This window comes from Cuculus canorus, chromosome 1, assembly GCF_017976375.1.
Source record: "Cuculus canorus isolate bCucCan1 chromosome 1, bCucCan1.pri, whole genome shotgun sequence".
NCBI lineage: Eukaryota > Metazoa > Chordata > Aves > Cuculiformes > Cuculidae > Cuculus > Cuculus canorus.
The window spans coordinates 82,166,138-82,193,016 of NC_071401.1; the positions used below are offsets into that span (position 1 = coordinate 82,166,138).

General features: G+C 36.4%; 1 protein-coding gene across 5 annotated transcripts in view; it reads left to right on the top strand.

Annotated features, from left to right (window-relative positions):
• The window catches only part of CNKSR2 (connector enhancer of kinase suppressor of Ras 2), a 212,211-nt gene that overhangs the window by 60,519 nt on the left and 124,813 nt on the right, over positions 1-26,879 (top strand). For all 5 annotated transcript variants that reach the window (XM_054059353.1, XM_054059361.1, XM_054059366.1 and 2 more), the window contains exons 4-5: positions 1,483-1,570; positions 16,341-16,382. In XM_054059353.1, the coding sequence (XP_053915328.1) occupies positions 1,483-1,570; positions 16,341-16,382 (130 nt within the window). The remainder of the gene's footprint in view (positions 1-1,482; positions 1,571-16,340; positions 16,383-26,879) is intronic.

Consider the following 26,879-nt stretch of genomic DNA (forward strand, 5'->3'; position numbering starts at 1 on the left):
TATGAACCATCAGGACTAGATTGGGATCCTTGGAGAAGAAGGAAGGCATTGGAAAAAGCAGGCAGAGACAGGGGATTTCACATGGGTTTATTAATGGACAGTTCTAAATCTGCCTGCACTAAAATTTCATTAATTTTGCATATGGAAAAATAAGTCTAGAAACCGATTAAGAACCAGTAGAGCTATATTTGTAGTTATCATTTGGACATGTTTATGGCAGAGTTCTTTGTACTGGAAACTTGGCTTAAATGAGGAGAGCATAATATCAATCAGCACTGTAAAACTCTTAGAACATACATATTCATATGTATCTTTAAGATATGATGAAAGAGACAGTTGGGGAAGGGACTAGTCACCCAGCTTAATTTAAAGGCTATCACACATAAAAGTATTATTTAGAGATCTTGGCACATTGAACGATCAGTTGTTGGTTTATTCAATCTTTGTGGTTCTTTGCCACCTTTTTTGTTTTAAATGTTTGAAGCAGGTATAGTAGGGAATATACCAGCTTTGTGTTACACATATGCCCATCGAAGCCTCATTTACAATACCAATCTTGTAAGTAAAAGTAAAAATTGAAATAAAAATCTTGAAGTAAAAATCTTGACTCCCCTTGGAGAAAATACCAGTCCTGCTGAGTGTTTGGCTACTTCTTGCATAGAGAAGATAGGCCAAGTCAAGGTAATAGTTCAACACAGACTTGTTATACAGAAATCAGATCACTACCAGCCTCACTAAGTAAATACGTTTTCTGCGATGCCTCTAGAAAACAAGCAAGGATTTTATAGGCAGGCAAGGATTTTAAACATTCTAGCATGAAGGTTTAAGGTATAGGAAACATGTAGATGACATCTCTAAATGCTGGATTACACTTTTCATTTATCTAAGCACATCTGATTATAGCACAGTGAATGTGGATATTAGGTTGTGCCTCCAGTTTAGCCTTTGCAGCTGCTTCTGAGCATTGATACATCTCTGGCTCTAAATGCTATTCTCCCCTTTGGATAAAGATTTTACTTCTCCTGAGTCCCTCCAGTACTTTTACCAGATATTAGCTCAGGTCCCAAGAATCTCGGTGAATAAGCCAAATGCTTTTCTGATCTGATTCACATCTGGCCACCATTCATATCACAGGTGAAAACCGTGCCTCTGATTGCCTTTATGATGATATTCCCAAAAAAATGCAGAAGGCAAGGTGGGCTTTTTCTAGGGGAGTAAAGGCAGTCCAGAGGAAAACTGGAAGACTGTGGAAAAAGTGCTTCTATAAATGGAGTTTCGTAAAGAGAAACTTAAAAACTGCAAAACCAAGGAGAGGTGGACATTTTCCATGGATATGTATTCTGTATTTTACATTTTTAGTAATACATTTTGAGTGTTATGTGTGATTTTTATATCTCTAGAAGCAGCATGCATTGTGCACCAGTGAAGCAAATGAATATGTGCTACTGCTATTAAACGTGTTTTTTTTCTTCTTTTTTTTAGATCACCTTTTGCTGCTGTTACAGATTACTCAGTAACAAGAAATAATGTCATACAGCTCTGCCTGGAACTAACAACAATAGTACAACAGGTATAAGACCATCTGCTTAGCAATTTACTTTTTCCTAAACTGTAAATTACCATTCCCTTCTTCACATAATTTTGTGTTACTCTGTCTATATCATTGTCTAACAAAAAATAAGGGAGTATTAGTATTTAGTAAATGCTTTATAAAAATTCAGCTTCCTGGTTTTATAATACTAGTTTGACTTGTGCTGTATATATGCCTCTGCACATCTCGGCAGTAAGATAATTTGCGTATGTATTTTCTTATACTCTCTTTGAGTTTTGATTAACTGTCTGGTTCAAACGTTTGTATGTATTGGGCTTTAGTCATCTGCTCTTTCACGCATCATCTAGACACCTGTTAAGTTGACACATGTCCCCGTGACGCTAGAATATTTTGTATGCATTTTTGTACATCCTGCCTTCAAGATATCCTGAAGTAGGTACTGAGAAGCACTTGCTTAACAGGCTTCATTTTGGAGTGCAGAGTACAGAACCTTCCCCATCCTTCTTTTGCTTCTGTGTGTGGTTTAGCTCTGTCGCTATCTTTGCCTGTTATGCTGAAACTGAAAAGTCTTGCTGCAAGTTCAAATTAATGTTGATAACAAATTCTATAGAAAAAAAACTAGGAAGTTAAAGTATTTGTAGTTGAGCGTCATCAGAGAAGGGCTATGTTTTGGGTTTTTGCTGGAAACAGTGTTCATAATCTTGGAAGGCCATTTCTGCCTCTCACCCTACCCCACCACTGTGTAGGCTAGGGGGGCACAAGAAGCTGGGAGGAGACACAGCTGGTACAGCTGACCCAAAGGGATATTCCACACCGTTTGATGTCGTACTTGGCATACAAAGCTGGGGGAAGAAGAAAAGGGGGTATGTTTGGAGTGATGGCATTCACCCTTCCAAGGAAATGTTCCTTGTAACAGAACCCTGGTTTCCTGGGAATGGCTGAACACCTTCCTGCCGATGGGAAGTCATAAATAAGTTCCTTGTTTTCCTTTGCTTGTGTGTGTGGCTTTTGCTTTACCTAACAAACTATCTTCAGCGCAACCCATGAGTTTATCTTTTTCATACTTCCCATTCTCTCCCCCTTCCCACTGAGTGGTGGCTGAGTGAGCAGCTGGGTGGGGCTTAGTTGCTCGCTGAGGGTAAACAGTGACATAGTTCTAGTTTGCTGTGGTGTAGGTAATTTCTCTAAGTGTATTTTTCAGTGTGAGTGAGAGCAAATGTTACAATTTTAATACCTTTGGAGAAAACCAGTTTTATCTTTGTGAAAACTGACATGATTCCCCAATCAGGAAATGGTTCAGTACGTGAATCCATACTTTTAAATCAAATGTCCATGTGCCTAAATTTATAGATGCTCTAAAGTTGAGCTTGTTGTCTGAAGTTGGTTGTAATCTGAAGAATGAGAATGAAAAATTCCTTCCTAGTCCTAAACATGTGGTTTGATCTCTGCTTAAAACAAACGCATTCTAAAGTAGTATTTCAAAGTGTCTTTGCTGAGCTTTTCTTTTAGATGATCACTAAACATACTGAAAATCCTCATTGTGCTTGCTAGGCTGTAAATTGAATGTTTCAGTCTTACCTTATCAGGTCTTTTTTCTGTCTCAGAATCCATTTTCTTTTGTATGCAGAGGACTTTATAGTATTTTACCAACTTATAATAATCTATAATTTAATACAAAAATATTTTTATTATTCGTGAATGATCTACAGACGACATTGTTACAATTGTTCTTGTAACAGAAGCTAACAACAGATTTTTATAAAAAGCTTAGTGGTTTATTACAAAAATATATAATCTGTACATTTTTTTCATAGCTTTGACTTTTAAGACATTCATATAATTTGAAAACTAGAACTCCAGTACTCATCTCAGTAACTGAGCACCAGCAGAATTGTAAACTGGTTGGGTTTTTTTTGTGTTGTTACAGCTAACCTCCAGATTTATTAACCAAAAAATGATTCTTTAGTCAAGATGGAGTGAAAAAAGCGAAAATTAAGATGGCTTGCTCGAATTGTTTCGCACATTTTGAGGCTAATTGTGATGTCAGTGTTTTTTCATAGAATTAAGTGTTGGGTCCCGTTATCAGTGCTAAATGAGTAATGAAAAAAAAAGACAATTACTGCTTTCTCCTGTAAGTATGAAATCTAAGAAAATCTATTGAATGTCTGTGCTTTAACCTTTAAATAACTGGAAAAGTTAGAGTTGTAATATGTATTTAGAGACAGACTTTGGTATAAAGTGCAGAATGACACATACTTTAAGTATTTCGTTTTCTGTGTTGCGCATTGCCCAGGACCCAGCCAACAGGCCAGCATGTAGCAGATTTGCCAGTGAAAGCAGGTCCCCCAGAGCACTGCAGCTTATTTTCATGACCTGCTTTGCTTTCACACTAATCATCAGCTTCTGTGCAGCTGTTTTATTTTGGCTTTGGGATTTTTTTTTTCTCCCCTTTAGGACTTTAAGATATGGTTTCATAGGCACTTCCTGCAGGTTTTCACTTTTAATACCATCCTTCTTGCTGATGGCTTATTTAATTCAGGGCTTGCATTCTTGTTTCATTTTTATGATCAGCACTTCCCTTGCAGCAGAACACTGATAGAAAAAAAAAAAAAGGATTTAAATAACAAACAAATCTGTGAGACTATAATGACTTTTGCTACCATTCCTTTGCCCTCTCTGCCTTTCCCTCCTACACCTGTCTACCTGTTCTTCCCCACAGTAATTAGAGGCTGAGCCCTACCTGAACAGGATAGGTGTAAAAGAGATATGGGTATACAGGTTGGAGGGTCAGGGTAGTTGTTTTGGGTTGTGCTTTTTCCTTTTTAGTTCTTTAATGAATTCAGCTTTGTGTAGTCAGAATTGTTACAGTCACAAATGCATATACGGCAGAACTTGAGTGACTCCTTGTCTTTATTGTGTTCATTAAAGTCTTGCTATTGACTTAGCTAACTGGGACGTTCAGCTTCAGAGGATGCCAGGAACTGGTCCTTTTAAGTGTGCCTTTTTTTTTTTAAAAAGGTAACAGTGGCTAAATGCTAAGTGTAAGGAATAGAAGATTTATTGCTTTCTTAGGCCATCTGTAGGTAGCTTTTATTATCATTCTCAATGCTCTTATTCCTCAGGAACCCATTACGGTTTCACTAAAGAGGTTTTCTTCTTTAGAATTAAAACTCTGGCAGTCTTAGGAATATCAGAAAAGTTTAATTTTGTATCGACTTTGTAGGTTATCAGACAAACTTTACTGCTGAACACCATAGTTGTTGTTATTGCTGTTTAGTAGTGATCATTTGTAGCACTAGCCAAATGTTTTTTTACTTTCCTTAATCAGCTTTCACAATGATTTGCTGTGTTTATTTAGTTTTAAAACCACTGGTGTTTATCTTGCGGCATTAATGTCTTGTGGGATTTACTTAGCAAGATGCTCCAGTGGAAGTATAGCTGCAGGTCTGTAAATACTCCTCTACAAAAGCTTCACTGCAATTGCTTCTCTGTCAAAACACCTTTTTGAAGAGGGACTATGCATTGGAAGCTATTCCGCTGTGTAACAGGAGTGGAAATAGAGAGCCAGCAGGAAACTGGCTTGCACTGTTATCACAGAACATATTTCTGACATCATCTATCTCATAGCAACATTTGAAGGTAAACTTGGATTTTGGACACCATGGAGTGAGAACCTGAGTGATGCAATGTGGGAGGCAACAGCCAGGATGGAAGGTAGCTAGGAAAGACCAAGGCAACCATTCACAGAAATTCTTGTCTGGACATATGGACACTTGGGATTTTTGAGCTAAAAGCCCTAATATAGAGCATGCACAGAAGTGCCCAGTGCACTGCCTCATCTGAGTGATTCGGAGTTTATTCCCCGTTTAAAGGGGTTAGAGATTCAAAAAAGTAAGCGTCCATATACTCTATGCTCTGATGGACTCACTTCCCGTGCTAGAGGGGTAATTTTTGGGCTTCCAGCCATTGTTTTCTCTAAGATAAAATATATTGAACAGGATCGCCAATTATTTCTTGACTGATGCACTATTTATGTATGACATTGAGGTTTTATAATCACATGGCTGTAACTTACGTGACAGATGTTTCAAATATGAAGTCTCACTGAGAAATTTAAGTGTAGGCTTGTTTACTTTCTTAGCCCCCCACCGCGACTCAGAATGCAAATACAGTAACATAAAATTGTTCTGTTCATTTTATTAGGAGAATATAAAATATGTGAATAGAGAAGAATAATTAGTATCCTTACTATTATTTTTACAAAGTATCTCCCATAATCTTTTCTGTCACAATTCCTCACTTTTGTTTGTAAGTCCTAGCTGTTAAGGACTTTAAAGACTTGCTAGATCATACGAAGTAGCTAATTACTTCAGGAATCTTTAGCTAATAAACTGGCTTTAATGGTGTGAATGTTTGATTGGTTCCTCTTTAAAGCTGCTTTACACTTGCAGATTGTTGGGATTTTCAAAGCAACATGTATTTGATGGAAAGTGATATATAAAATTTTAAAGCTTTTAATTTAAAGTTTCAACATTATTCCTTCCACTTTGTTATCAAAATGTTTGGAGGAAAATTTTTGTTAGCTTACCATGGTAATAATCCCCTCCCTACCTCCTTTTTTATATAAACACTTAATGGTGAGGAGGCCATATTCTTGGAGTTTAAAATATAGATATGCATAGTACACTGTTTATGCAGGATGCCCTGTTTGTTAGACAGGGTACAAGTACAAGTGGGTAGCTAAATAGATCTGGTCAAAAGTTAAGAACTGAACAAAAAAGAACCCCTTGAGAAGAATTCACTGGCAGCATCTGCTGATAGTACGTGGAATCCAAATGGTATTCACAGGAGAGTGTTATAACTCATAGCAACACTGACAGAAATTTAGACTTGCCTTGTATCGTTCAAGTGCCTCTCTTATGCAAGATTTTCTGTGCATAAAGTTCAAAGCACTGCTTGGAAGTTGTGGTATTTCAGGATTGTATTATCCTTCGCAGTTGTTTTCTTCACATTTAGAAGTCAATGTATAATGTATAAGGTAAACTGAATTTAAAAGATTGTTGGAAATACAAAACTGCTTTTTGTTTACAAGAAGCTATATCTCAGTAGTTTTGATTTATGGTCTTTTGTAATGTTTTTCTCTCTTTCATAGTAGAGTAGCTTATTTCTCTATAGCACACTTTACTGGAAAATTTCATATGTAATTTAATGTAATGTAAAAAGTGCCTAACTTGCATACTATTGATGCCTTTTTTCTGATTCTGACAGTTTATTTCTACTATTTTATTATACTTTTTTTTTCCCTTTGAAATAGCTTACTTGTAAATACAGTGCTGTCTTTTCATTTAAGTTTTGGAGTCCTTTTTGAAATGGATTAGGCACAAAATAGCTCAAAGGTTAAAACATCAATAATAGTCTATAGGGATATAAAACATTACTAGAAATAATTTGATGCCTCATTAATTGTCATTGAGATACATGCTCTAAAGAGGTTTTTATTCCTAAACTTATGTTATCTGTGATGTGACATTTTCAAAGCAGCTTATGAAGTGACTGCATGCTTTAATAAAAATCCACCCCGTAAAGTCCTGTGAATCTGTTAGCTGTGAATTAGTTAGCTGTGTTTTCCATTCTTAGTGAAAGTAGCTTGTTTTCCTTATGGAAAGAAGAAGGAAAAAAAATCAAACAACAGAAAACCACAAAACCCCAAAAGATTGCTGAGTACGTAAGAAGCTTAGTGACCTGAAAGCGAAAATGGGTTAATGTTGACTTGCTTGGGTTTTTTTTTGTTTCGTTGTTTTGATTTTTTTTTTGTTTTCATTTTGTTTTTGTTCAGATTAATGATCAACAGCCTCTGAACATGGGGAAAAATGAAACACAAAGAATAATTTGTGGTAAAAAGAGTAGTCTTTTTAATGGGGCAAATGCTGGTGAACCAATGCAGCTATTAAATTTTGCCAAGAAAAGGAGCCTGAGTGCGTCACGCAGATGGTGAAAGAGTCAGGGACTATTGGGCTAATTCATGCACTCATGGAAGCACTTGCAGAAAGTAGCCGAAAGTTCGTGGAAACTGAGATAAAGCATAGACAGAGGAGGAAAACATATTTTAATATCTTATGTTTCCTTTAACTAAAACCTTTTTTTCTTAGACTCATTGTTGTGTGCTCTGTGTCAAATTGGGTTGAGTGACATTACAGTTTCCATTTGAATAGAGGCAGACAGAGGATATACCAAGCTTCCCGTGTGATTCTTTATAAATGATAACTTTAATATTTAATGATGATGGATTAAGATTATGTTGGTCTACCAGTAGCAGTGAAGACTGAGACTCTGCATTTCTTTTAGTTTGGAAACTGATTTCCCTTTCCAGAGACAGTACAATCTCTGTAACAAGGTGCAGCAAAGCAAAATTTCAGTTCAGTACAGGGAATTACAGAAACTGTGTTGCTAGGTAGCTGGTAGAAGCCTTGAGCATGAAAAAGTGTAGGGTCAGTTTTTACTTCAGGAATATAATGTGAGGTGTGTGTATGTTTGTTTGTTTAAATCCATCAAAAATACATCAAGGATTTCAGATGAACCAATATGAAACATTCAAGTCATAGCTAAGCCCAAAATGCCATCTACCTAAATATCATTATTTTTCTCAAGTTCAAGTAATTTTATTTCCTCTGTTACCAGAATAACCACCTAGGCACCGTATGAAGCATGAAGTATTTTGCTGCAATTGTGTTTCATAAACCAGAATTCTTTTACGTGACAGTACTAGAAGAAAAGCAGAAATGAAAAATTAAGAAGTTATTTACCTCTAAGTGGTCTTGGAAGTGACATTGAAAACTTAACAACTAGAAAACACACCATGCTACGAACCGTATTTTGCATGTCAGTAATAAAAGATTTAGTTTTGAATGCATGACACATGTTTTTCTCAATTAGAGGTATAGAAAAAATGGTGGTTTGACTGTGGGTTTTTTTTCTGCTTTGGATAGAACATTTTTTCCTCAATTCCAACCTCTCATGTGTTGATAGTTTCTGTGGATTTTATTTTTACCTGCTGAAAATGTTGCTGTGTAGAGAAATTACCTAAAAGCTGAAATTCAATTTAGACTATGTAAGCCCTTTAGATTCTAGCAGGATATGTAAGCAAGTAACAATGTGCTTTTAGTTGGTTCTAGAATACGTGCCATGGATTCTGACCTAATACTAAACCAGCTCATTTATGAAACAGCATAGCAGGAAGGCATGTTACTCTCTATGTGCAAATTAAGAACAAATGCATGACCAGATCCCAAAGGAAAGCAAGAGGATGTCTTTTACAGAAAGGAGAGAGGAAATAATTAGAAATCAAAAATTACTTCAGAAAGATAGAAGAAAATAGCTTAGTGTAAACACATCTCTCTTAATCCAGTGAGCAGTTTTTCCCAGTATTTGATCTGGGGGTGATTTATGTAAGTTGTATTAAATTTTTACATAAAGCATTCTGTTACTATGGTGATAGATGCCACTCCACACAGGTTGTTAAATAAAATTAAGGCAATTCTTTGTACTCAGTAAGCTGGGTAACTGCTATTAGTTGGTACACAAGGGTTATGAACTTAGAGAATTGAAGGTCATTAAATATTCAGGGAAAGACTCTAGACTTTTAGAAGCATTTTTGTACATTGCGTAGGAAATGTACTTTTATGTAGCATTTATTTAAGAGCTTGCGTTATATTTTTCACAATAGAGATTTTTTTTCTTCTTCCCTTGGTATCTTAACTGATGTGTGCTCATGTATTCTTTTTTCTCCCATCTCTGTTGGTTCTTACGCATGTCTCTGATGGGGGAGGACAGAGTGGGTTGCCGCAGTTACAGATGAGCTCTGGCTTCAGCATGGAGGGGCAGAGAACAATAATAGAGTGAGCATGCCATAGACCCGATGGCAAGAAACTGCAGGGTTTGAATGGAAGGCTGTAGTATAAATGAGAAAGAAAGCAAATTTTTCTGAACGGCAGTGGGAAGAAAATCGACAGGATTTGTGTGGGAAGCGAAGATGAGTTGAAAATGGCACCCAGGTTGTGAGCTTGTGGGACATAAGGTGGTGGAATTGTTGACAGAGATAGGGAAAAGATGGGGGGAACAGAGAGTTTGGGAAGAAACGTGATTTCAGCTTTTCAGCATACTGTGTTAGGGCTGGTGGCAAATATCCAGAAGGAGATTCTGAACCGCAAGTGTGAACAGAAGGGATGAAAGATCTGTGACTCATCCACACAGAGATGATAATTAAAGCAGCATGATTTTAGGAGGCTGCTGAGCAATAGGAAAGAGGTTGCAGAAAAGGGGAGAGTTGAGAATAGAGCTCCCTGGGACTCTGACAGTTGGAAGGAGGAGGAACAGCCATGACAGGAGACTCTTTTGGAGCAGCTCAGTGGGAATAAAGCACATATTTTGGGATGTCCACTTAGAAACACAGTGTAGATTTTTTAGCAAGGGCTGTGTAATTTTACGAATTTATTTTGTATGGCAGCAACCATGGATTACCTGTGCAAGCACTGGGTTGTTGCATAGCTTAAGAGGAACTTCCTGTTGCATTTTAGATAGTGAGACAGAAAAAAAGTATTTTTCCCCCCTTCTGTCTGTTCCAAACATTTGTAATCATCAGTGGCCCCAGGGCCCACACCTTTCGTATCCAGTGTCCTGCCAGACCTCCTAAAACCAAAGCACCTCAGGAAATCTCTGCCCATGTCATGCTCTTGATGCCTAGCCTGTTGCCAGAAGAGAATGTTACCTGCTTGCCAGCTTCTGTAACTTTGGGAGTATTTAAGAGATTTTTGTTTCTTGCTTTGTGGAGGGGAGAAGTTGAGCAGATCTGTATATTTGCCAATTTGTTTTTATTATTCCAGTAGTGACCCAGACATACCTTTAGATCACAGTTAAGCAGAATTCCCAAATATCCTTCAGTTTTCTAATCAATCTGTTCTACAGAACACATAATTTTGCTGTATTGTATTTATTAAGTTTATTGTTTCAAAGCTGTCATTGTTTAATCTTGCCATCAGCTGTATTGGATATATTTTCCACTTATTTCCTGAGTAGTGAAAGGCTAAATTAACTCCACTTATCTTACCCTTGTACCTGTTTGGAAATCATGTACCACTATCCCAGTCCAAGAACAGCGATGAAGGGCAGTGAAGGTACTATGAAAGCTATAAACCTTTTTGCCTTCTTCATAAGTTGGCAAAGCTTTAGGATTCATTGTCACTGTTGCTGAGAACTTTTGTGAGAACCTTCAGTCATGATTCCAGTGAACCTCAGTCTTGTGGCTCCCTTGTCATAGCTGAATTGGGCTGAATTCAAACCAAATGAGCCTTTTTAGAGCCAATGGCATGAGTTCCCTAGAGCAAGTGACGCTTGAACAGGCTCAGAGTGGGCTCCTTGAAGCCAGAACAACTTTTTTTGATGGTGCTGAGGCTGGAGGGACTGGGAGTTATGATCTCAACATTCTTAAGTTAATTATTTTTAATTGTTGCTAAGTAGCAAGATCGACAGACCATCCATTTGACTTATACTGGTATTAAAGGATTCAGTTACAGTTTTAATCAATTGGAGAAGCAAAGGGATTTAAAGGATGGCTTGGCATAATTCCAGACAATGATTACATTGCTCGAGAGAGATTTTATGCCAGAGGTTTGGCAATTCATGAGAGTCTGAACCCTCTTTTAGCAATCCTGTAATTCATTATTTTACAAATAGAGAACTGGAATTAAATAGTTTAGAACATTTTGCGTGACTTCAAAATAATTGTCGCAGAAACTCTATCAGACATCTGTTTTTAAGCAGTACATAAAATCTGTTACCCTCTTAAAAGTAGACATGGAAGATGTGTGGGATGCTCAAGAAAGATGCATTTCCCAGGCAATTTCACTACCACTTTTAAAACTGTGTTCCTAACCTTGCCTACATTTTATCAGTAAAATAAAAATAAGACTGGTTCAACACACACACACATGTAAATTGCCTTCACGTAAATTCAGTTGGAATGCTAGGGGGAAAAGAAAACATTGAAGAAGCTCCATCAGGAGAGGCTTGAATGCTGTTTAGAGAACAAACTCTCTCATGGCGAGCTAGCCCTTGTTCTTCACTAATTGTTTTGGTTGACCACCTCTGTAGCACCACACTGCTGCTTTTGAGCAATGTTACTATTGTATGAATTCACAAAGGATGTTTGGGGGGTAACATGTTACCTGAGAATTGGGAGATCTGGTTTTTGTTCTTGACAATTGTGCAACTTGCTTCTGTATCAGTTCTGCCTAGGAAATTTCCTTGCCTTGGAGGAATAAAATAAATTAGGATGACTAAATATAAATGAGCAAATAAAGCATTCTGCTGCATAAGGAAGTACAGTGAAAGAAGTCCATCTCTTGAGCTACCTGATATAAGGGTTTACTACAAATGCTTGAAATATTGTTGAAAGAAATAAACTTATTTCTGCAATTCTCCTTTTTTATCCCCTAACTATTTGTTGTATATAATTTATTTTCTGAGCTAGCGTAACTTTATTTTGAAATTGTCATGGAGTTGACAGGAAGTTCAAACTGCTGAGAAAAGTGCGGTGCAACTGCCTAGAATATGTGGCAAAACTACAAATAATAGTAGTAGTAGTAGCAATAGTAGAAATGAGGATGGTATGTTTCAAGATTGTAGCCCGCAAGTACCCTGAGAGAAGTGTTTGACAGGTAATTGCAGTAGGTAGTTTGACAGGGTGTTGACTTGGACCTATAAACCAGATCATACCTAAGCAAAAATAGAAATTTTTTCTTCTGAATATTATTACATAGCTATAGGACTGGAGAACAGCTTGAACTCTTATTCACCATGGGAGATATGAGTGATAGGATGAGTTGGCAGGTCTTCTAAATCTTGCTACCTCACATTTTTAGTTTAGATTTAATCAACTCAGGTGCGAAGAAAATGACAAAAGAGTAACAGAAGTGCTAGTGTAATTAGCTGACCCCATTCACCACTTCTGTGACATACAAAGAAAAATGTTTAAAACGAAGTCAGTAAGTTTAAGGGGAGAAGGAAATAAAATGGAAAAATAAAGCATCGTATGCATTGCTTTTGAAAAACAATGTCCACAAATATTTGTATTTTAGATATGTTACCTCAGGTGTGAATTAATCTAGCAATGTGTGGGGCAGAGTTGAGCAAGATGTGTACATTTGGCAGCATTGTCACCAATCAGTGCTGTCTAATTCAGTGGATTTAATTTAAGTGTCTTTAGTAGTTGTTCTTCATGACATTACGATAAGATCTTTGCAAATAAAACTTGTAATTTTTGTAGAAACAATGCAGAATTGTAGTTGTGAAGGTCAGAAGTTCTGGAAGAAACACAAGTGACGCCTCTCATTTGCAGTGTAGCGTAGGTCATACTAGTCTTAAAAATAGGTTTTGTAGTTGTGAAGGTCAGAAGTTCTGGAAGAAATACAGGTAACGCCTCTCATTTGCAGTGTAGCGTAGGTCATACTAGTCTTAAAAATAGGTTTTAAAATTATGCTGGGATTGAAACTGCAGAAAACTCCTCTCCCTGATGGCTGTAGTTTGTTCTTCCTGCTCTTGCCTTCCTCTCCTCATGGTTCCTTTTTTTTATGATCTTAGCTTAGTTTCAGCTGCCTCCACAAAGGTAATTTTTAGCCATTTTTGTATGAGGCAGAGCTAGAAAGGGTCACCATGAAAATATGATGTTAATAATTAAGTTGTTCCATCATATCCCCCTCTTATTTCTCTTTTTTTTTTTTGTGGATGGTACTGTACTGTTTTCTTCTCTGAAACCATTAATGGTTAATATTTGACTACATCTTCAGGAAGTATAAAATAACACAGAACTGCTTTTTTTTCTTTATTAACAATCTGCATTATTAGTCTTTTAGAAAATAATGTACATTTAGAAGATAACCTTATTCCGTTTTCAGCTCCGTGGTTGGTTGATTGGTTAGATAAGGTTCATATAACCTAGCTTTAGTTATAGTTTGTCAGGGAGTCTATGTGTGGAGTTCAGAGAATAAACAGGTAAAAGTAAAACATCTCCTCCTTGTTATATCTGTGTGTTTCAATTCAGGAGTAATCACAATATTGTTTCACTAAGTGAATAGCAAATCGTTAGGATGTGTAGGAGTAAAGCTTGATTGCAGTTTTTTTGTGTTTTCCTGCTTTTCTAAATTAGAGAAAAGTTGATATTAAACTTGCATATAATCTGTTTCTTACTTTAATTGCAATGTTTTGATACTGTGGTTAAACATATTTAAGAAGATTTTTCAGGAGTAAGATATAGGCTTATAGTCTAGGTATAGAAGGAAGAGATGTTCTCCAGCTGTAGGTGGTATACTATTAAGAATACAAATTTATTTCTAATTGCATAGTTAGCGGCTCTTTTTATAGTTCTCAAGTGCTTTAAGCTCTTTTAGTTGAAATGAAATGGGTATGAAAAAGCCATAATTGTAAATGGTAAAGGCCCCTAGTAATAAGCATTCAGCTTATCATTCTACCTAAGGGATCTTTGAAGAGTGTGGGTAAAGTTATCTTCAGTACTTGCTTAAAGATAAAGCACAAAGCAGTAGAATCACTTAAAAAATCCAAGGGGAAATAAACTGTTTACTATGAAAGAAAGTGACATGTAGGTTTTGCTTTTGGGATCATTCAGAAGCAGTCTCAGCCCTCATCTCTGAGGATGGCTGCAGGAATTTAAAACAAGCTTACCACGATGCAGAGATCAGCTTGGTGACCTTTTCTAGGTTTCTTTGAATCCTAGACTTCAGGGCTGCTCTGGGCTACGCCAGCATGGATCTTTGCATTCCTGCACATTTCCCTGAGCTGATGCTTGAGTTATGCTTAGTTGGATGTCATTCACGTATGGCAAAAGTATATTTTTGAATTTTTATTTTTTTGCCTAAACATTGCATTTGTTGTCCTCCAATTTCTCTGACTTTTATGGCTTACTGAACTGTTAATTTTGCTCTTACCTGAATAAGATGATGTAGCTTCAACAATCAGCTGTATGCTGTGTGATGAACTCTTTTAGCAATTGCTCTTCCCAGACCCTGGATTTGTAGGGAACTGTGTCTTGCGGAGAGAATCTAAGGGTGAGGCCATCCGTCCCTATACATAGACTGGATGCCTGAGAAGTTTTCCATTTGCTTTACTGCCTTTTGTTGATTGGGAATTTATGATTTTTTTTTTTATATATAAGCCTTTGTTTTGTCAGAAATAAGCATGTTTCTTTAGCTCCTTCATGATTGTGTGGAAGAGTTTAATTTCAAGAACGTTGCAGTGTGTGTTTGTTACATTCACTGGTATCTTGGTTGTAATAAATCTCTACAGTATTTAAGAACCCAGAATCCTTCATCCCTTAGAAGTGAAACTTCTCAAAAAGTATCCTTGTTAAGCTGAATGTTTAAACTTAGTAGTAAAATCTTCCTATTACCAGTGAAATAATTATGTCTGCTTAAAAATACTTCTTTTTTCTTTCTTCAATATGAATGTTGCGATCCCTTCCTGCTGCATATTAAAATGAATCATGAGAAACCATGCAGAACATAGGTCTATCAAGAGTCAAAATGTTACATGCCATCCCACATATAACAATGAAATGTGTGTTTTGCTGCTAAGATTGCAAATACTTCATTGATGTCTGCATATAATTAAATGTGTTAGATTTTCTTTCTGGCTGTATTACTGGCAAACATTTCCTGAATGCCAACAGCTGTTTTAGGAAAATACTTCCTGATCAACCTGCTGCTTCTGCATAGGTTGCTTTATATAAAACCTAGGAACACATTGGCTTTTCTTGCCTGAGTAACACTAGAAGCATTTCATGGATTATAGGTTCATTTTTTTCAAAACAGTTGCACATAACAATGTTATTTTTCAAGCAGGGTAAACTGATTTAAAAATGAGACTTAAAACATGAAAACTTAGTCACATTTTTCATGTGGGTTATTATGTAGGATATAAAGCATCTGTTCTAAACAGAGCTTGAACTTAGAAAAGAGTGCTTATTTCACCAATGTTGGTTGTATTTCATGTGCTCGCTGCTTTATTAATTCCATTTTTCTCTATCCACTGAGATTTTGGCCTGTCAAAAAAACTCTCATAGTCCCTAGCCTCCCATTTATTAGTCTTACTTATAGAAGATGCCTCACATGCTGCACAAGGTGATAACAATGTACATGCAGTCCTCAGCAGGATGAATGTAATAAGATGCTCCAACTCAAGTTTCCTGTGTATTTTGTATTCTGCATTAGTCTTCACTCCTATGACATGGAGTGTTATAAACAACCAGTGGTTCCCTTGTCTCCTCTTCCCAGGGTTTTCCTCCTCTTCTTGGCAGGGTGTACAAATGTCTAAGTTCAGCTCAGCAGGAATTGTTCAGCTTAGTTTACTTTCTAAGTTATTTAAGTCTGGTGCTGGTACCTTTTTTGTCCATGGTCAGGGACTGCTAGTTGAAGTCACTTGTCTGGTGTGCGTGTGAGTATCTGATATGTACCAAAAGGATGTCAAGTGGAAGAATATCATTATCTGTCTCAAGGAAGGAAGCCACTCAACTAGTGAACGGATATAAACATTCACCAGTATTTCCTTTCTGTGGTGGCATCACAGTTTGGTTACATGAATCTCTCAATTCTGTTTGAGACTTTGAGGGTTTTTTTAATATCCTAAAGACTTTTCAGTTCAGTTTAATACTCTTTAAGGATAAATCTAGGACTGGTGAATGATTGGATCAATTTAACTTGCCTTTTCTGCTTTACTGTTTCAGGATTGCACAGTATATGAAACAGAGAACAAAATTCTTCATGTGGTGAGTAGCGTTTGGATTTCTATTAATAAATAAACTTGTATAAACTACATAGAATTATAGATCTATGGCATTTTTTGCTCTTTTATATCTAGTGTCAGTGTGATAATGAACTAGTGTGGTTATGAATGAGTGAATATATGGAACTACTTGTGAACAGGTAATGAGGTTATGGAGGCTGAATTTGGCATATGAGAAGCCAGGAACTTTGCAAGAGCTTGTGTTTGTCTGGCTGAGGCCCATCTGTTGTTGGTAAGTCATGGTCAGAAAAATGATTTTGAAAAAATAGCTTTTTTTTGAGAGAGAGCGAGCTGATTGCTAGGCTTCAGTGAAATCATATATATTTGTTAGTGATGTATCTTAATTTTTACAACCTTATTCCTCATAGGAACATGGAGCTAGCCTAGTGATAGGAAATTAATGCAATTCTTTCATTTTGAATTCTCAGCATAATTATAATGGTCTGTTCCCAGAATCTGTAGTACAATTGATAATAAATAACGCAGATGAAAGTCATCAGGGCATCAGAACTCAGGATGAGTTTGAAAGGCTGATGCTTTGGTGGACGGGGAGTCAAAAGCTTGAGTAAGCTGTCTGAAAACTGCACCTAATTTTAGATGTTAAATTGCATTTCATATTGTGGCTGTAATTTAGTAAGTATTAAGTTAACCCACAGCTTGTTTCTAAAAGTTAGATATAAAGATAGTTTTATTAAGAGTTAGTAATGAATTGGTTTAATTTATTCACTGTATTTCAGATTTAGGTAGGTTTTGATATCTTACCTTTATTATTACTGGAGCTTAAGCAGGAAAATACTGCATTTCTTTGTCTTAAAAGATGAGCTTCCCAGTATTTTTTTTTCAGTGCTAAAATATCAAATACTTGGCGGTCTGAATTCTGTAAGCTCTTGATGGTTTGATTTCACAGTAGAATAAAGTATCTCCTCATATTTTTAAGTTTTACTGACATTTTTCCCAGTGGGACAAAGAATTGGCTATTTTACTGAGGCTGACATCATCATCTTTGCTAGGCTGATCTCCGCAAGCATTTAAGTCATTAAGTTTTTAATCTTTGCAAAAGTTGAAGTGCTTTACATTTGAAATCATTATATGTAGCCTGGCTTTCAGTACGTGCTTGTTTTCTGCTGTAAGAGCCAATAATTCTGACATCTGCTATATACAGTATATATCTTTTACAAATTAGAATCATAGAATCATAGAATAGTTTGGGTTGGAAGGAACCTTAAAGATCATCTAGTTCCAGCCCCCCTTCATTGTGGTAACAGGTAGACATGGAAAGCTTAATTAGGTTCTATGATTAGTCCTCAAGCTTGTAAGGAAACATGAACAGTTGAATGTTTAACTGAAGCCTAGGATTAAAATCTACTATATGTAACTTGGCTAATTTCTGTCTATGTTGCATTTCAGCTGATGGATGAGATTTCATGGGGCAAAAGCTGATCAAAAGGAAAGAGAGCAATCTGTGACTGAATAATTAAAAGATCATATTTGAAATCATATTTTGAATTTGTAAGGGAATATTTTGCAAGTGCAGCTGAAAAGGATAATGGAATTTGAACTGAAAGTAGTCGGTTCCTTCTAACCCCTCTCCTTGGATGACAGAAAAAGTTGTAGCTTTAGCCCATTAGACAATTTAGTGTGGAGCAATCTAGCAACTAGATTAAAAGAAGAGGGGAAAAGCCTATTTATCTCAAAATCTTGAGAGAGCGCATGGTATTTTTATGCTACTGTGAAAGGATAGAGGATGTTAGATACCTTATGAGATAATTATTTGAATGCATGAGTACAAACTAGAGGGGAATTAAGAATTTAAATCTCCTGTTGTAGGCTGTGCATCCAGTAAATTTAGAGGGGAATGTTAAAAAGAAGATTCTCAGATATAAAGACTAGTAGTGAATTTTGGTAAAGGTGTATAAAATCTTGAATGAGAAATGAGAACTAGGAAAGGTTGGGAGGAGAGGACATGTACACAGATATTATGTAGAGAGAAAGTAAATTCTTTTCTTAAATTCTTAAATTTGAAGACCAAACTATTGCAAGTCCATTTTGTGTGTACATTTCCGATCTGCAATCCATGCAAACCCCTGGAGGTAACAGAAGTGGTGTCTGGCCAGCACGACACCCAGCTGCCTTTGAATGATCAGATACCCACAGATGGCTGTGTTCTCTGCAATGACTTAGAGAGGAAACTGAATTCAAAACTGTGAGCTCACCCTGTATGATTTCACATACCACGTTCTCTTTGTGACATGAGGAAATAAAGTTCCTTACAAAAGCGAAAGGCACTGACTTAAAACTAATAAGCAATTCATGCAATTAGCCTAAGGAAATCCTTGTTGTGAGGTATTGTTGCCACTAAGGACTGAAGTAAAATTTTAAGAGATCCTTCTTACGTAAATAAAAACTATATCTACAAAAAATAAGATAAATGACAGTTATGTGCTCTTATTCTTTAGGACACTGAGAAATTTTCCACCTTAGGAGCAGGTCGTTGTGTCAAAGTAGCTGATTTTTGTCCACGTTACCTATTGGTGGCCTGCTGGTTTACTTCAGGTTGAACCTGTGTTCTGGGTTGAATATTTCCTGTGTTACATGGTTCAAAGTGTCATTTTGGGCTCCTGCACAGTAATTCAGGGCTGGAGCTCTGTAAGCACACATCTCCTGTGGGGATGTTGCCCCGCTTCCCCTGGAGGAAACCTGCTTTGTGCCAACTGGGAGTCAAGAGTGTGTGTGGACACAGATGAGGCGCGAGAGGCCACTCTCCTGCTGTTAAAGTTCATACTTGGATAAACCCCAAAGTCAATCCATCACTGAGGCTTCATGCTTTCCTCTACAGCATGGTGGAGTAAGCAACATCCCTCACCAAAGGCAAGATCTTCAATTAAATGAGTGATTAGTTTGCTTTAATTAGATAGGGCCAAAAAATGTTTAATGTTCTCATATTCTAATGGCAGTTATTTCTTTTAAAAATCAAATGAATATCCTCTTTATTTCAGGGATGGCAGTGTGGGTGTTCATGTGGAGAGACTGCTGGATCACCTTGTCCATAGATAGTTTTCATCTTAATAAACTTATTCTGATACTAGCTTTTTAGATATCACTGATACATTTAAGAAATGGTATTCTGTGGAGACAGAATTGATTAGCTTCAGCTTATATTCAAGAAAGAAGTGTTTTTGTTTTCTCCAAGCAATTCAAGTTTCAAATGCTATATAAAAAAATTTGATTTACAATCACAATTTTAGGTTAAGTAATAAACTAATCGGTGTTATTCAAACTAAACAAAATAAAATGTATCTAAAGGAAAAAGGTTTTATGGAAAACTGATGACGTTTTAAGAAGAAATTGCCTACTTCAAGGTGTTTAATTCTTCTAAATGGAGTTGCAAAATGCCTGGAAACAAAATATCTCTTCTATAGTTTTCTGTCCTAGAATGCCATGAAATGAAAGAATCATTTGGAAGACAACAAAATTTCTTAAAGTTTTTTTGCTGTGAATTTGTTCATAGAATCACGTGGCTTATGTGGACTAAGAAACATAAAACTGCACAGGAATAATGTGTTGGGTTTTGCTCATTAAGATGTTGATGCTTCTGAAATCTTCATGACTACAGAAAAATGCTTCATATTTCTGCCACTTCATTTCTCATTATGTTTATTCTAGGTTACCTTTTGCTCAGGAAGTGATGTAATACAGAAATAATTAAATAAGAATAATTGTAATAATTTATTAATACAAGGAGAAAGTAAATATCACCTGAAAAATCATACCAACAGAAGTAGACAGCAGTAGAAAATGTTCACTTAAGAACAGGTTTTTAAAATACAGTGGGCCTAAATATGAAAGGATAGGTGTGATGTTTGCTTCAGAACTGGAAATTAGTGTATGATCTTGCTCATTTGTATTTAGAATCTCTATATTGATTTGACTTGAGGTGGTAAAATGTATTGAAAACTGCTCAGCTTAAAATGGAATCAGTTCTGCATATTTGAGGAGTTAGAAGTTAATCATTGCAAAAGTCTGAATGGAGCTTTAAAATCTTTGAAGAATAATTCATTGATTCTATCCAGCTGTTCAAGGCTGTATACAATGGAAGTATCTAGTTCAGATTAATCTATGTGAAGCAGCAGAGTATTAAAGTGAGAGCAATGCAAGAAGGACTAATTATAGAAAGTAGAAGCCAGGCTCCAGTTGGATTAATGGTACATTTTAACTGAATATTCTTTCTACCTTAAAAAACCAGAATGTTTTCCTAAGGAATCTCACTTTCTTAAATTTACGCAGCTTTTCTTACCAAAAATATAGTTCTATTGAGTTGGAAAACCATAGGAAGTAGAACCACAGAGCGAAATTAAAATCCAGACATTTTTAAACAAATGAGCTATTTAAACTGAAAAAAAGAGTTACTACATTGAAAAAGAAAAGAACAAGTAATGGATCAGAATGTTCTCTTTTTACTATGAGCTTTGCAGAAACCATAGTGATGATAATTCACTCCTCTATTTGAATATTTGTTATAGAAGTCTAATTGACTAAATCTCATTGTCAGAGGTATAATTTTGATAGTGTTATTAAAGGAAAAAAAAAAAGGAAAGTAACCACCTGCTTGCTTTCAATACTCTATACTTTGCAAACTGGGCCCAGCAAGTTTGCTCTAATAGAAGCCTCTCTTTTTCTGCATCCAAAATTAGATTTAGTTCACTGTTTAGATTATATATATATATATATATATATATAAAAATGCAAGTCCAGGCGCAGCTGGACCTAAGACTGCCAGAACTACCGATGTATTCCCTACAGTACAATGAATGTTTTGGACTAAATTTAATTGATTAGGGATTATTTGGTTTAGCTTAATGTAACTAGTTAGATTTCATCATGAATGCTCATGTAGCAAGTTGCTTTGTCTCAGTCAATTTTAACTAATTGAGCTTGTTTTGGTTTTTTTTCAAACAGATTAAACTTAGCATTGACAAGACATTGTTTCCTTACTTTTAGCCCTGAATGTCTGTATGTCCTGTTGGCATCCTATCTCCCGTTCAAATGACATCAGTGGGAAAGTTGACAGGGCAGGCTGGTGCTTTTTCTGCCATCAGCCCTGAAAATGTGTTTAAGCCAGGATACTTCAGTATTGGAAATACTGGGAAAGATAGATTTAGGCTTGGTCACTAGCCTGGGTAAAATTAAGGAAAGGAACAAACCCAAGTCTATTAGCTTGACCAGAAGTGCTTTGTGGCCTTAGAGCTGCCTGAATTGAACAGATAACAGCCGAACACTTTGAGGAAAGGCCATGCTTGTGGAGGCATCTGAAGGTAGCGATGTTCCTAAGTACTTCTACTCTGCTGCAGAAGACAAAACATTTTCCTAGCACAAATTGCAGTAGCCACAGAGAATCAGAACAGGTGCAAATCTAATTTAGTCACTTTTAGGTCCTCATCCCCCTGGCTGCAAGGAGAAGCAGTTGTGGAAATTCTACTAGAGACTTGTACACTACAGTCCAGAAATACGGGTAGAAACTAAGCTTAGCTTTCATTCTGCATGCTCTGGTGTAAACAGTTGCCTACTGAGTGAAAGAAAATGTTTCCCCTTGAATTTCTCCAAACAACCAGATACCGGGTAGTGATATTTTTCATCCTCCTATGAATAATTTAGCTTTGCAGATAAAGACTGCTGTAGCTTCAATCTGCAATTATAAGTTTGTCACTGAATAGAGAGGAGAATTTATTACTCAAGTGCAGTGATCAGTTACTGCAAAAAAAGAAGTAAACTCAGCACTGTAAGGCTTATGGTGAGAACAGAGACTGTGTAACAAAAAGAGAAAATGCAATCATCTGTTGATTTCTCTCAGTTAATCTTTTGTAACTTGCTTCTTTTTGACCTAGCCAAATCATCTTCCTTTTTTTCATACACCTTGCACACTGAAAGCTGAGTGCAGCTTCAGAAAGGCCAGGTATTTTTGTGGAGCTAATTTTTGTGGAGCAATTGGATGTTAATTTTCCTGTGTGTCTTACTGTAGCTAGTGCTGCATTGCAGCGGGGAATCAGCCCTTACAAAAGGTAAAGGATCCTGATCCCATTAACAATGTTTTCATAAACAGTAATGTAGTTTTACACAGTAACAAAAGGTAACTACCATTTGAGAAAAAAGACAGTTGTACTGTCATGTGATCTTAGTGAAACTAAAATACACGTCTATCATACAGCTTTTCCTGAATAGTTATGCTGAAAAAAGAATGTGTTCATATGCCATTTGGAACAAAATGAGTACCAAAAGTGCACTGGTTGCATGCTTTTCTACTCAGTTGAGTATCCTATGTGCAACATATTACATCAGTCCATCACTTTCCATCAAATAAAATAATAATTTTAAGATGTTTTATTAATAAATAATTAAAATGTAATAATGTTTCTGATGCCTTTCTCAGACCTACATGATTTGTCAAATTGGCTTTGCATCTGCTAGGGTGAAAGCTCCAGTGAAGTCTGGAGAGCTTAGGGAAAATTTAGTCAAGCTGGAAATAAAGTAGCAACGAACATAACTTTAGTTTTAGACATGGTTGTTGCTTGAATGAATATGGAATGAACATGATGAGCCACAGTGTGAACTGTTTAGGAAAAGAAGCGTAGAGAAGTCAAAGGAGGTTTAGTTGGGAACTTTAACTGAACACCATAGCATGTTGCCTCCATTACATTAACGCTGTTCCTGTGCCATGTGGCAGCATCTTTGCTGTAGAAGGTCCTGATCCACTGAACAGATCTAAGGCTTTTTTTCCACAAAGAGGCCTAATGGGGAGGAAGCATGCACCTGGTGTAAAGACTGTTTTGTCCGTATGTTGATTTATGGTGCTTGGTACATAAAAAAGCCTTGGGCAATGAAGTCAACAGCAGTAATCTGCTAACAAGCTGGATGGTGACTACATTCAGAACCACTGGTTAAACTCTATGTAAATTGACAAGGCTGTATCCTATGAATATGTTTCAGAGCCATCAAAGCTTTTGTATGTTCCTGGGGCTGAATTTCCCTCCTCCTCCTCCCATCTTCCACAGACACACACACACAAGACAACAATCCACAAACCATGAATGAGATGTCTGTGAGTGTTAAGGCAAGGAAAAATGCGTTATTTCATTATTTTGTCTGTCAGCCTCTGGACGTGTTTGCAGTAACAGCTGTGTACCTTATCTCTGTGGTGAGGAGAGAATACGTGCTGTGATAGAGTGGGTGCCTTGCTGTCGTGGCTCTGGGCAAGCTTAGAGTTCGTAAAACGTTGCCTTTCATGCAAGCCCAACAGACACTTGATCCTACTTACAATCAGACTCTTTAATCAAGCGGTGTTTAATTAAGTTATTTAAATGCATCATAGTTAAGGGAGATGTGTGAGATTCTGTAAGTATTCTAACACAAACAGGCTTCTTACACTTTCAGAAGAAAACTAAAGGAGTTGTTGGGTATTTTCTTGTAGCAGCTGAAAGTTTTCGAAGGTTGGGGCAGAACCCAGACCTATGTTCTAAAAAAAAAATTGCTTTTTGTTCTCAAGGTCTTGAAATTATGCTGGAATAGGAAAAATGTAATCAAAATGCTTAGTATTCTGAAATTAAATGAGCAGTTTGATTAAAAACAAATTTGCTAGTCATTTTTGTGGAGGTCAGGCAATGTGAATATACTAGTTTGCTATGCAGTAGCAGTGAGCCTCAAATTCAAAATCCTCCTACAGCAAACATCCTTTCCCCTCCAAAGGAAAAAACAGAGTTCCCTCAAGCAGAGCAAAACTTAGTTTAATGAAATGAGTTTGCTGAGCAGAACTATTCCATAATTATTAAGCAGACGATGTTGTGTTTAGGTCTCATTACCTAGAGTAACTGTTTCTTGAGAAACTCTCTTTATGGGTGCAGTTAGTTCATGGCATTTTGTCTTACTGAATCACTAAGGTCTGCTGTTGTTTCTAACTCTCTTCGTCAGAAAATGAGAGAACTAATTAAACAACTAACTTTTTCACTTTTCTATACCTTCTGTTTTCTTTTGCTGTTTCAAATCACCTCTGATACTAAAACATAGTAATAAACCTGATAACCTTCAATGGAGCTTTATAAGTTCTCTGTATTCAGCTTCCACCTTCACTCTGGTCAGATCTGGGTACTCATGAAGTAGAAAAGATTTTATACTAGTGCAGAAGAGTTTTGCCCCTAAATCTCATTTTTCTAGGAAGACAATCGTGTATGCATCTACACACGTTGAATAAATTTGAAGCCTTACTCTGAAAGAGCATCCTGTAATCTTAGGGTCATCTCTAGGGACTTTACTGCTGTTTGTTTATTGTGCTTAGAATGGGCATGGTATTGTGCTGTTCAGCAGTGATATGAATATCTAAGATGGAAAGAAAGCCACAAGACCCAAAAGACAATAATCTTTTAGAAATGCATAGAAGAACATGGCAGATTTTTTCTGTCATAATAACCTGTTGATTTTGGCATCCAGTATTCCACGAGTTCCTCTTGGGTAATATTCACATCACCTTGTTTTGGGATTGCAACCAATATAAGCATATTGGGATGCTGATCTCCATAGACTTACTGTATAAACTGTCTATACGCCTCTCACCGCAAGGAGCAACTGCTCCAGGGAGCTATTTAACACCTCTCAGCGTAGTCTTCTTCTCCAGGCCTCATCCCGGTCTTGTGTCACTGCTTTCCTCTTAATCTGTTGAGACAGTCAAGGACTCTATTTTGAACAAGGAACCATGCCTGTGAACTTGAAATGTCATGATTTGTGTTAGGTGGTAGGAACACTATTTTTCTGTGTGTTTAGGCACCTCTCTGCCATGCAACAGTTGGTAATAGGAGGAAAAAAAAACCAGACATTTATTAGTTGTAAATGGAAGTTTCTCTGAAGCTGCTCAGGACCTCATAAATAAAATAGTTTTAGAAAACATTAAGAGGAAGAATAGATAAGTGAATACATGTCAAAAGGTATGTGAAAAATTCAGTTTTCATCACCAGAGATAATTTATAATGTAGGTGTCTTAACTTTGCTTGTGAAGAGTTGAGTGTTCTGTAGGTTTCTAAAAGTAATTTTTCAGTAATTTTCAGTGCAATTATTGGAGAGATGAAAATACAAATAATATGCCAGCATTTTATTTAAAAAAAACTAACAAATAGGAAATCTAAGATTTCATTTTCATTAAGGAATTTAATATCATTTTTACCTGTTTAAAATGTCAACTCAAGGGAATTTTTGTGTATCCAAAAAGCTACAAAACCCATACTTTTGCAATGAAGTTCACTTTATCACTTTTTCATTGCTTCCCAATTCAGGTAAAGCACAATGCATCCTTAATACTTTTTAAAAATATTTATTGATTTCTTTTTCAGTAATGATTCTGTATTATTAATGAAATACATTAAATGTACTAATATCTGTACTTTCACTTTAATTAAATGATTTTTCATCAGGAAATACGGATAAAGCAGAAGGGGTAGTTGCATGTGTGTGCGTGCGTGTGTGCTTGAAAGTAATATCTCTTGAAGAAGGTCATGTTGGTAATACAGATTTTGTTATAATTTGCATTTGATTCTATTTTTTTTCATTCTGAAACATTATTGTACAATGAAATAAACCATCTACTTACTAACAAAAACTTCCAGCTGTTTGTAAATAATTTAAAGAGGAGAAAATTCCAATGTAATAGTCTGTAACAGATTTAAGATTTTGTTGTCACTGGATTTTTTGTTGCTTTTATCATTTAAGTTCTTTTGCTTTTCCTTTTACATAAGATGTTTGTAGTTTGGCATTTGGAGTTACAATGGTGATTTGGCAAAGGGGTTATATGCGATTTTATGTTCTTTTTCTAGAGCGTTGTTGTAGATGTACTGTAAGAAGTATGCTTTGCAATCTTGGAAGAGTGGTTGGTGCAGCAGTTGTGTGCGGTTGTGTTTCAGTCATTTGAGGAGACTGGTTAGCTTTAATCTTTTGAATTTGAGAGCAGTTAAGCTGGTTCTTAATTGGTTTTGGGGGTATCCAGAGTCATGGAACCAGAAGAATGTCCTAATCCCTGAATTTGCTGACAAAACATGCATTTGGAAACCTGAACTGAGAAATCAGTTTTATATGCTGAAAGGGGACTCCCAGAGGACGTTGAAATTCTCAAAAATCACTTGCTTATAGAAATATGAGAGAATGAGAGGAAAAAATCAGCTTCTTTGGCTCTAAGATGAGCAGATACACAGTACCCATTTGACAGTCCCAGCCTTTCTATAAACTTTTTTATTTCTATCTTGCTGCAAGAAGGCTGCCAAGGATAACAGGTTTAAGAATTATCCCATTGTAAAGTGGTTATTTGTTGTAATCTTCATGCCTGCAATAGTAAATCATACTTGGCAGCAGTAGAACGTGAGAAACTCAGTCCAAAGTCAATTAGCCTGTTTTATTAGTATAGAATAAACTTCAGAGTTAATGAGAGTTATCTGCCATCGTAAAATGACTG